The sequence below is a fragment of the Pongo pygmaeus genome, chromosome 12 (assembly GCF_028885625.2).
Source record: "Pongo pygmaeus isolate AG05252 chromosome 12, NHGRI_mPonPyg2-v2.0_pri, whole genome shotgun sequence".
Taxonomy (NCBI): domain Eukaryota; kingdom Metazoa; phylum Chordata; class Mammalia; order Primates; family Hominidae; genus Pongo; species Pongo pygmaeus.
In genome coordinates this window covers 28,763,706-28,776,364 of record NC_072385.2, presented here as the reverse complement: position 1 = coordinate 28,776,364, position 12,659 = coordinate 28,763,706, and the positions used below count along the sequence as shown (strand labels likewise).

Below are 12,659 nucleotides of genomic sequence, written 5' to 3'. Positions count from 1 at the left end.
ACGAATTAGTAATAATAGTAAATAATATATATAGTGCTTATCATGTGCCAGGCACTATTCTAAGTGCTAAAGTTAAAACATATATTAATTCATTTAATCCTCACACAACTCTATGATGCAGATCCTTTTTTTTTTTTTTTTTTTTGGTACGAAGTCTCGCTCTTGTCCCCCAGGCTGGAGTGCAATGGCGCAATCTCGGCTCACTGCAACCTCCGCCTCCCAGGTTCAAGTGATTCTCCTGCCTCAGCCTCCCGAGTAGCTGGGATTATAGGTGCCTGCCACCACACCCAGCTAAGTTTTGTATTTTTAGTAGAGATGAGTTTTCACCATGTTGGCCAGGTGTTTCTCAAACTCCTGACCTCAGGTGATCCGCCCGCCTCAGCCTCCCAAAGTGCTGGGATTACAGGCATGAGCCACTGCACTCAGCCAATGCAGATACTCTTATTATCATCCCTATTTTATAAATGAGGAAGCTATAGTCAGAGAAGTAACCAGGTCACCCAAGATCATGCAGCTAAGATGTGGCAGAACTAGGATAATGAATGTAGGCAGGCTGATACCAAAATACATGATATTCACCACTCTGCTGTGTGACTTCCTAATTGAGAATGAAAGTTCTTCCTTATTTTAGACTTCACATTGAAAAAAATAAAGAATAAATTAAAAATAATTTTTTAGTGGCTGGCAAGATGGCCAAATAGGAACTGTTCTATTCTGTCTGCAGCTCCCTGTGAGATGAATGCAGAAGGCAGGTGATTTCTGCATTTCCAAATGAGTGTAAACAAAGCTGGTGGGAAGTTTGAACTAGGTGGAGCCCATCACAACTTGGCTAAGCTGCTGTAGCCAGACTGCCTCTCTAGATTCCTCCTCTCTGGGCAGGGCATCTCTGAAAGAAAGGCAGCAGCCCCAGTCAGGGGCTTATAGATAAAACTCCAATCTCCCTGGGACAGAGCACCTGGGGGAAGGGGTGGCTGTGGATGCAGTTTCAGCAGACTTGAATGTTCCTGCCTGCTAGCTCTGAAGAGAGCAGCAGAGTGCTCAAGCTCTGCTAAGGGACAGACTGCTGCCTCAAGTGGGTCCCTGACCCCTTTGCCTCCTGACTGGGAGACATCTCCCAGCAGGGGTCAACAGACATCTCATATAGGAGAGCTCTGGCTGGCATCTGGTGGGTGCCCCTCTGGGACGAAGCTTTCAGAGGAAGGAACAGGCAGCAATCTTTGCTATTCTGCAGCTTCTGCTGTTTGCTGGTGATACTCAGGCAAACAGGGTCTGGAGTGGACCTCCAGCAAACTCCAGCAGATCTGCAGCAGAGGGGCCTGACAGTTAGAAGGAAAACTAACAAAAGGAATAGCATCAATATCAACAAAAACGACGTCCACACAGAAACCCCAGAAACCCCATCTGAAGGTCACCAACATCAAACACCAAAGGTAGATAAATCCATGAAGACGAGGAAAAACCAGCGCAAAAAGGCTGAAAATTTCAAAAACCAGAATGCCTCTTTTCCTCTAAAGGATTACAACTGCTCTCCAGCAAGGGAGCAAAACTGGACAAAGAATGAGTTTGACAAATTGACAGAAGGAGGCTTCAGAAGGTGGGTAATAACAAGCTCCTCTGAGCTATAGGAGCATGTTCTAACCCAATGCAAGGAAGCTAAGAACCTTTAAAAAGGTTAGAGGAATTGCTAGCAAGGAAGCTAAGAACCTTTAAAAAGGTTAGAGGAATTGCTAACTAGAATAACCAGTTTAGAGAAGAACATAAATGACCTGTCGGAGCTGAAAAACACAGCATGAGACCTTGGTGAAGCATACACAAGTATCAATAGCTGAATCAATCAAGTGCAAGAAAGGCTATGAGATTGAAGATCAACTTAATGAAATAAAGCGTGAAGACAAGATTAGAGAAAAAAGGATGAGAAGCAATGAACAAAGCCTCCAAGAAATATGGGACTATGTGAAAAGACCAGACCTACCTTTGATTGGTGTACCTTGAAAGTGACATGGAACCAAGTTGGAAAACACTCTTCAGGATATTATCCAGGAGGACTTCCCCAACCAAGCAAGGCAGGCCAACATTCAAATTCAGAAAATACAGAGAATACCACAAAGATACTCCTCGAGAAGAGCAACACCAAGACACATAATTGTCGGATTCACCAAGGCTGAAATGAAAAAGAAAATGTTAAGGGCAGGCAGAGAGAAAGGTCGAGTTACCCACAAAGGGAAGCCCATCAGACTAACAGTGGATCTCTCTGCAGAAACCCTACGAGCCAGAAGAGAGTGGGGGTCAGTATTCAACATTCTTAAAGAAAAGAATTTTCAACCCAGAATTTCATATCCAGCCAAACTAAGCTTCATAAACAAAGGAGAAATAAAATCTTTTACAGACAAGCAAATGCTGAGATATTTTGTCACCACCAGACCTGGCTTACAAGAGCTCCTGAAGGAAGCACTAAACATGGAAACAAAAAACGTACCAGCCACTGCAAAAACATACCAAATTGTAAAGACCATCAACACTATGAAGAAACTGCATCAACTAATGGGCAAAATAACCAGCTAGCATCATAATGACAGGATCATATTCAAACATAACAATATTAACTTTAAATGCCCCAACTAAAAGACACAGACTGGCAAATTGGATAAAGAGTCAAGACCCATTGTTGTATTGTATTCAGGAGACCCATCTGACATGCAAAGACACACATAGGCTCAAAATAAAGGGATGGAGGAGTATTTACCAAGCAAATGGAAAGCAAAAAAAAGCAGGGGTTGCAGTTCTAGTCTCTGATAAAACAGACTTTAAACCAACAAAGATCAAAACAAGACAAAGAAGGGCATTACATAATGGTTAAGGGATCAATGCAACAAGAAGAGCTAATTATCCTAAATATATATGCACCCAATACAAGGCACCCTCATTCATAAAGCAAGTTCTTAGAGACCTACAAAGAGACTTAGACTCCTACAGAATAACAGTGGGAGACTTTAACACCCCACTGTCAATATTTGATCAACTAGACAGAAAATTAACAAGGATATTGAGGACTTGAACTCAGCACTGGACCAAGTGGACCTAATAGACATCTACAGAACTCTCTACCTCAACTCAACAGAATATACATTCTTCTCAGCAACACATCACACTTATTCTAAAATTGACCACATAGTTGAAGTAAAACACTCCCCAGCAAATGCAAAAGAATGGAAATTTTAACAGTCTCTCAGACCACAGTGCAATCAAATTAGAACTCAGGATTAAGAAACTCACTCAAAACCACCCAACTATATGGAAACTGCTCCTGAATGACTAATGGGTACATAACGAAATTAAGGCAGAATTAAGTTCTTTGAAACCAATGAGAACAAAGACACAACATACCAGAATCTCTGGGACACAGCTAAAGCAGTGTGTAGAGGGAAATTTATAGCACTGAATGCCCAGAGGAGAAAGCAGGAAAGATCTAAAATCGACACCCTAACATCACAATTAAAAGAACTAGAGAAGCAAGAACAAACAAATTCAAAAGCTAGCAGAAGATAAGAAGTAACTAAGATCAGAGTAGAACTGAAGGAGATAGAGACACGAAAAGCCCTTCAAAAAATCAATGAATCCAGGAGCTGGTTTTTTGAAAAGATAAACAAAATAGATAGACCGCTAGCCAGACTAATAAGAGAGAAGAATCAAATAGACACAATAAAAAATGATAAAGGAGATATCACCACTGATCCCATAGAAATACAAACTACCATCAGAGAATACTATAAACATCTCTACGCAAATAAACTAGAAAATCTAGAAGAAATGGACAAATTCCTGGACACATATACCCTCCCAGGACTAAACCAGGAAGAAGTCGAATCCCTGAATAGACCAATAACAAGTTCTGAAATTGAGGCAGTAATTAATAGCCTACCAACCAAAAAAAAGCCCAGGATTAGATGGATTCATAGCTGAATTCTACCAGAGGTACAAAGAGGAGCTGGTACCATTCCTTCTGAAACTATTCCAAACAATAGAAAAAGAGGGAATCCTCCCTAACTCATTTTATGAGCCCAGCATCATCCTGATACCAAAACCTGGCAGGAAAACAACAACAACAAAAAATTTCAGGCCAATATTTCTGATGAACATCGATGTGAAAATCCTCAATAAAATACTGGCAAACCAAATCCAGCAGCACATCAAAAAGCTTATTCACCGTGATCAAGTCGGCTTCATCTCTGGGATGAAGATGTATGGTTCAACATATGCAAATCAATAAACATAATCCATCACATAAACAGAACCAATGACAAAAACCACATGATTATCTCAATAGATGGAGAAAAGGCCTTCAATAAAATTCAACACCCCTTCATGCTAAAAACTCTCAATAAACTAGGTATCGATGGAATGTATCTCAAAATAATAAGAGCTATTTATGAGAAACCTGTAGCCAATATCATACTGAATAGGCAAAACCTGGAAGCATTGCCTTTGAAAACCAGCACAAGACAAGGATGCCCTCTCTCACCACTCGTATTCAACATAGTATTAGAAGTTCTGGCCAGGGCAATCAGGCAAGAGAAAGAAATAAGGGGTATTCAAATAGGAAGAGAGGAGTCAAATTGTCTCTGTTTGCAGATGACATGATTGTATATTTAGAAAACCCCACTGTCTTAGCCCAAAATCTCCTTAAGCTGATAAGCAACTTCAGCAAAGTCTCAGGATACAAAATCAATATGCAGAAATCAGAAGCATTCCTATACACCAGTAATAGACAAACAGCCAAATCATGAGTGAACTCCCATTCACAATTGCTACAAAGATAATAAAATACCTAGGAATACAACTTACAAGGGATGTGAAGGACCTCTTCAAGGAGAACTACAAACCACTGCTCAAGGAAATAAGAGAGGACACAAACAAATGGAAAAACATTCCATGCTCGTGGATCAGAAGAATCAATATTGTGAAAATGGCCATACTGCCCAAAGTATTTTATAGATTCAATGATCTCCCCATCTAATTTCTTCACAGAATTAGAAAAAACTTCTTTAAATTTCACATGGAACCAAAAAAGACCCCATATAGCCAAGACAGTCCTAAGCAAAAAGAACAAAGCTGGAGGCATCATGCCACCTGACTTCAAACTATACTACAAGGCTACAGTAACCAAAACAGCATGGTACTGGTACCAAAACAGATATATACATATATATATATATATATATATATATATATATATATACACACACACCAGTGGAACAGAACAGAGACCTCAGAAATAACGCCACACATCTACAACCATCTGATCTTTGACAAACCTGACAAAAACAAGCAGTGGGGAAAGGATTCTCTATTTCATAAATGATGTTGGGAAAACTGGCTAGCCATATGCAGAAAACTGAAACTAGACCCCTTCCTTACACCTTATACAAAAATTAACTCAAGATGTGTTAAAGACTTAAACATAAAACATAAAACCATAACAACCCTAGAAGAAAACCTAGCCAATACCATTTAGGACATAGGCATGGGCAAAGACTTCATGACTAAAACACCAAAAGCAGTGGCAACAAAAGCCAAAATTGACAAATGGATCTAATTGAACTAAAGAGCTTCTGTACAGCAAAAGAAACTATCATCAGAGTGAACAGGAAACACAGAATGGGAGAAAATATTTGCAATCTACCCATCTGACAAAGGGCTAATATCCAGAATCTATAAGGAACTTAAACAAATTTACAAAAAAAAAACAGACGACCCCATCAAAAAGTGGGCAAAGGATATGAGCAGACACTTCTCAAAAGAAGACATTTATGCAGTGAACAAACATGAAAAAAAGCTCATCATTGGTCATTAGAGAAATGCAAATCAAAACCACAATGAGATACCATCTCATGCCAGTTTGAATGGCGATCATTAAAAAGTCGGGAAACAGCAGATGCTGGAGAAGTTGTGGAGAAAAAGGAACGCTTTTACACTGTTGGTGGGAGTGTAAATTAGTTCAACCATTGTGGAAGACAGTGTGGTGATTCCTCAGGGATCTAGAATCAGAAATACCATTTGACATAGCAATCCCATTACTGGGTATATACCCAAAGGATTATAAGTCACTCTAAAGACATATTCACAGGTATGTTTATTGCAGCACTGTTCATAATAGTAAAGACTTGGAACCAACCTAAATGCCCACCAATGATAGACTAGATAAAGAAAATGTGGCACATATACACCATGGATACTGTGCAGCCATTAAAAAGGATGAGTTCATGTCTTTTGCAGGGACATGGATGAAGCTGGAAACCATCATTCTCAGCAAACTAACACAAGAAGAGAAAACCAAACACCGCATGTTCTCACTCATAAGTGAGAGTTGAACAGTGAGAACTCATGGACACAGGGAGGGGAACATCATATACCAGGGCCTGTCGGGGAGTGGGGGCCTAGGGGAGGGATAGCATAAAAAAGAAAAAATAATCTTTTTTAAGAAGGAACATTGTTTCACTTGCCTTCTCTGAGAACTGTATAGGAGCACAAGTTCCATTCTAATGATGAGATTGCAGCAAGGTTGAGGATATTTATGTGGCCTGAGGTAGGGAAGCTGGCAGACCAGGCATGGGAATTTCAGATACACTGATGTCTCTTTCTTCTAGTGATATTGCCCCCAAAGCTGGTGGAGGGAGGATAGCAACTCCAGCATGATTGGTTAGGATTGTCAGGTGGACTTGTGGTCTCTTGCTATTTTTAATTCCTAGCTGGGCCTGATAGGTAATTTTGCAAAAGTCCCACTTTATTCGGTTTACCAAAGAGGAGGAAGAAAGTTTAATTTTGTCTGCTTTATCACACTGCTTCATTATCAACCTCAACAAATTTTTTGACACTTTTTATTACGTAAATAACTGCAGGTTAATGGGGATAGAGAGAGTTTTGGGACATTGCTTGTTCTTAAGAGTCTAATAAATGTGTGAGGAAGACATCCAGAAAAATTTAGAACATAAATTCTTCTATAATCTATATATAAATGTCAATTAAGAGATGATCATTATGCAGTGGAGAAGACAGAGAAAACCTGGAGAATATGGAATTCCAGCTGAGCCTTAGAAATGTCTTAAGTTAAATGGAGAAAAGAGTGAGGGCAAGGCTCATTGAACAGATGATAAAATACTTTTGAATATATATATTAAGAATGTGTTGGCTGGGTGCAGTGGCTCATGCCTATAATCCCAGGGAGACCTAGGCGGGAGGATCTCTTGAGCCCAGGAGTTCAAGACCAGCCAGGGCAACATAGGGAGACCCTGACTCTACAAAATTTAAAACAATTAGCCAATTGTGGTGGCACATGCCGGTCTTCTCAGCTGTTTGGGAGGCTAGGGTGAGAAGATTGCTTGGGCCTGGGGTTCGAGGCTGCAGTGAGCCGTGATCATGCCAACCTGGGTGACAGAGTGAGACCCTTATGTGTTGCATAGTTTGTCTTTCATAGAGGGATTCTTGGAGGTATCAAGTAGGAGGTAAGTTTGGAGAAGTAGGAAGGGACAAAATTACAGAAGTACTCTGAATATTGGATGGGTTTAGACTTTAATTAAATAGATCCTTGCTATTCAAATAAATCAGAAATTACAGCACAGCATGATTCAACATGTGGTCTCTGTACCAACCAAATAGGGATCTCCAAGCAGCTTTATAGAAATGTCAAATCTTAGCCTGTAAATAAGAGTCTGCATTCACACAACATTCCCAGATGATTCTTAAATTCAATAAAAATTGAACAGTACTGCTCTAGTGAGGGGTCGTTTCATTCTGTTATTCTAAATCATGTTTATAACTAGCAATACATTTTTCAACAGAAACCATGCAAGAAATGGTAGTTAGGAGTTCAGTCCAGCCCCTAGGGGTTTAAATGCTTCATAATTTGAAATATTCTGTGAGATCTAATGTTGAGGTTCCAGGTGGGGCAGTAACTGTTGCAATGAAGAAGAGTTGTATCTTATTTAGAGAAGAGAAAAAAGGGAAATAAATCTGCTGGCCTGTCTAAGTGCTGGGTTACACAGAGTGCATCATAAGGTCAGTGACTGGGGAGATCCTGATTCTGTAATTCGCTAGGTAGGATTTTGGAGAACAGCAGCTGTGTTTTGAGGAAAGATCTAAGATGCTCGTAACAATTTCTCTTTTAACACAATGGTAGCCTTGATTCAAGGAAAGAAAAAATTGTTTTCCTAGGTTACACAATCTCTAAGATACGTTGTCAGGTAAAATAGCGTGATGCAGAATAGTATGTATAGTATGCTAAAGTGAAAAATCTCTAACATTTGTTATTTTGCATATGTGTACATATATATAGCTGTAGTATAAATTTCTAGAAATGAAATTATTTGAACAGAAGCTTTGTGCATTTGTCATGTTGATAGATTTTATACAATTGTTCTCCATAAATATTGTATCAATTTACACTCCCACTGGTGATATATAAGGACGCTATATCCATCTTACTGATCTTTGCCATGTGATGGTTAAAAGGGGGTATCTCAGTGTTGTTTTAATTTGTGTCACTAAATGTTGAGATTGAACATCTTAATATTTAAGAGCCATTTCTGTAAATGTTCACATTCTTTGCTAATTTTTCTATTAGACTATTTTTTAATCTTTTTTATTTCTAGGGATTATTTCTATATTCAGGAAATTCACTCTTTGTGATATGAATTGCAAACTTTTTTTCTTGTATAGAGTAGCAACAGCAAATGTAGCTCGCTAATAGCTATTTTGGACAACACAAGCCTAGAGGTAGACTATTTAATTTGCTACTGATCCATATTTCTGTAGAACCATGATTACTAAAAGGATAGTGTAGGGAATGTCTTTGAAAAGCACGTTCAGTACCATTTGGACAACACACAGAAAAAGTTTTATAAATTTTAAGAAGGTAAATTTGATGAAATCCTCTTAGCTGATGGGAAATTGTTAAAAAAACTAAGAATATTATCAATTTTCAAAATGTATTGATGTGAGAAATCACAGAGCTGGTTTAAACTGAATGCCTCTGTATTATTTCCCATTCTTTGTACTAGGTTACCACCAAAGAACATGATTTTGGTCTAGGGGCTCCAGTTTCTGAAGCTGAAAACTACCAGAATACTCTCCAGCTAGAACGAGAAGTGAGAAACCAAGATAGATTCATCTCGACACTGAAATTACAGGTTGCGTTTAGTTACAACATATTTTCCTGACTTAATTTGGGGTGGGAGCCTATTTTGAAACAAGAAGATAGAGAATAAATAACTACTAATTCAGAGCTCATTTAAATGTTATGGGTCTAAAATCATTAAATTTTTATCTTAACCATTTTGATAAACATAGAGTCAGAGTCAGTGAGTGCAAACTACATGTGAAGTGTTGTGTCAGATGTTTTCAGGTACACAGTTTTTACTTAATCATCCCCAACTTGTGAAAAAGTGATGCCGTTTCCATTTACAGATGTGGAAGCTGAAGTTCTAAGAGGTTAAATAATTATGACACTTGAGTAACAAGTGACAGAACTACGATTTCTCCAAACTCCCATGTTAGCTGGGATTTGAACTCAATTCTCTGAACTCCAAGTTCAGTATTGTTCCTGTTCTCCTGATGCTTGACATGTAATATAGCTATTAATAAAGGCTATTAAAAGAGATTTCTTTTTCCAGGAAGATAGAGTAGACTTACTTTTTTTTATTCCTCCTGCTAAGTACAGCTAAAAACTCTGAACATTATGTGTAAAAGAATTTAAGACTTTGAAAGGTGGAGAGAAGAAGGAACATTGGCTAAGGATCTCAAGACACAAAGAACAACATGTTTGTTCCTGGGTTTCTTTTTCTCCATATGTCCCAGACAGCTGCTAGAAAAACTGGCAACTGGAAATAACAATAGGCACAAAAGAAAGACCGAAGAAAAGGACCAGGAAAGGAGCAGCCTATCAAGGCAGACAACTTTTAAGACAGTAACTATCCACTCCAAGCAAATACCACAGAAAAAACTACAGCCCCATTCCTGCCAGCTCAGGCCAAGTAAAGAGCCTACACTTTCCATGCTTGCCAGACTATAACAAGGAGCCCCACTTGTGCCTCACCTACCTTCTTTCTCTACCCACTCCTCCCACACCAGGGTGATATCAGAGAAGGCTAAGTGGGAAACTAGGACTTTTATCCTCACCAGGGGATAAGGAGGCCCTGAACCCCATGATGTCTGCAGAGACAACATGAGGAGCCAAGGCATCTACTCCCACTTTATAGTAAAAGGCACGCCTTCTTGCTGTGGTGGAGACCTGAACTTTTACCACCTATCAGCAGTAAAGGCCACCCATCCATGGTGTCAGTGGGGGACACGTGGGGAACAGTAATGAGGCACCTCTGGGATTCTTCCCAGGCTGGTGGAAATGGCAGAGACCTAGTGGGGAGCCTGAACTCCCACTCTTGCCTAGCAGTATCTAGGAACACCACCCTTTCCAGATATCAACAGATGCCAAGTAGAGGAACTGGACTTCTACTTTGATCTAGCGGAAATAAGGCAATGTCCCTCCTTTTTAGTTGGAGCATTGTCACAGGAGGCCTACTAAAACATAAGATCCAGAGTCTTATAATGCTAGGTCTCAATTTTTAAAAAAGGCATTGTAATCCAAAGAATCAGGAAGATTTGAGAAAAGACAAGAGAAGTCAACACTGAAATGGAACGGATGTTACAATTATCTAGCAAGGACTTTAAAGCAGTCATATAAATGCTTCAGCAAGCAATTATGAACATGCTGGAAACGAATGAAGAAAAGTGGTCTCAGGAAAAAATAAGAGATACAAAGAAGAACCAAATGGACATGTTGGAACTAAAAAATAAAGTAACTGGTCCACACAAAAATCAGCCTATGAATGTTTATAGCAGCTTTATTATAATTGCCAAAAACTTGGAAGCAACCAAGATATCTTTCAATAGATGAATGGATAAGCAAACTGTTGTACACCTATATAGTGGAATAGTATTCAGTGTATTTTAAAAATGAGCTACGTAGCCATGAAAAGACACAGAGTGAAACTTGAAAGCATGTTACAAAGCTGAAAAGGCTACGAAATGTATGATTCCAACTAAATGGAGATGATAAAACTATAGAAACCATAAAAAGAGCAGTAGTTACCAGGAATTGGAGGGAGAGGGGATGAATAGGTGGAGCACAGGATTTTTAAGGGAGTGAAACTATTCTGTATGATATACTAATAGTGGATACATGTCATCCTATGTGTGTCAAAACTCACAGAATGAATAACACCAAGAGTGAACCCTAAGGTAAACTATAGACATTAGTTATTAATAATGTAACAGTAGGCCGGGTGCAGTGGCTCACGTCTGTAATCCCAGCACTTTGGGAGGCCGAGGCGGGCGGATCATGAGGTCAGGAGATCGAGACCATCCTGGCTAACATGGTGAAACCCCATCTCTACTAAAAATAGAAAAAAATTAGCCGGGCATGGTGGCAGGTGCCTGTAGTCCCAGCTACTCGGGAGGCTGAGGCAGGAGAATGGTGTGAACCTGGGAGGCGGAGGTTGCAGTGAGCCAAGATCGTGCCGCTGCACTCCAGCCTGGGCGACAGACCGAGATTCTGTCTCAAAAAATAATAATAATAATAATCATAATAATGATAATGTAACAGTATTATTTCATCAATTGTAACAAATATACCACATTAATACAAAATGTAAATAATAGAGGAAACTGTGTTGAGGAAGAGAGAGAGGAGTATGTGGGAACTCTTTGTACTTCCTAATCAATTTTTTGTAAACCTAAAACTACTCCAAAAACTTAGTCTGTTAACTACATGAGAGAAAATATTTCCAAATTACATATCTGAAAAGGGCTTAATATCTAGAATATACAAAGGACTCCTACAATTAGCCCCTTTTCCCCAAAAAAAATCTAATTCAAAAATGGGCAAAGGACTTGAACAGACATTTCTCCAAAGAAGATATACAAATGTCAATAAATACATGAAAAAGATGCTCAACATCATCAACCATTAAAGAAATGCAAATCAAAACCATGAGATACCACTTCATACCCATTAGGATGGTTGCTATAATGGAAAATAACAAGTGTTGGTGAGGATGTGAAGAAATTGGAACACTTGCATTGCTGATGGGAATGTAAAATGGAGCCACCATGGTGAAAATCATTTGATGGTTTCTCAAAATTTTAAAGACAGACTAATCATATGATGCAGCTATTCCACTCCTAGGTATATACCCTAAAGAGTTGAAAACATGGACTCCAGTAGATACGTATATACAAATACTCATAGCAGCATTATTCACAGTAGCCGAGAGGTAGAAAAAACCCAAATGTCAACAAATGAATGGATAAAATATGGTGTGTGCTTACAATGGAATATTACTCAGATTCAAAAAGGAATGACATGCTGATACATGCTGCAAAATGAATGAACCTCAAAAACATTATACTAAGTACAATAAGCCAGACACAGGAAGACAAATAATGCTTGATACCACCTCTACCTAGAATAGGCAAATTATGGAGATAAAATTGTTGTTTAATGGGTACAGAGTTTTTTGGGGGAGGGGATTAAAAAAATTCTGGAAATAGATAGTGGTGATGGTTGTACAACATTGTGAATATACTTAATGCCACTGAATTATATACTT

At 38.9% G+C, this 12,659-nt stretch overlaps 1 protein-coding gene across 13 annotated transcripts in view; it reads left to right on the top strand.

The window, feature by feature from the left end:
* Positions 1-12,659, top strand: part of TSGA10 (testis specific 10) — a 169,502-nt gene that overhangs the window by 18,440 nt on the left and 138,403 nt on the right. For 11 of the 13 annotated variants that reach the window (XM_063649199.1, XM_063649197.1, XM_054476703.2 and 8 more), the window contains exon 2: positions 9,054-9,182. The exons of the other annotated variants lie outside the window; for them this stretch is intronic. Coding sequence is in view for 6 of the 11 variants with exons in the window: in XM_054476699.2 (XP_054332674.1) it covers positions 9,054-9,182 (129 nt within the window). In the remaining 5 variants the exon portion in view is untranslated. The remainder of the gene's footprint in view (positions 1-9,053; positions 9,183-12,659) is intronic. 13 annotated transcript variants of the gene reach the window in all.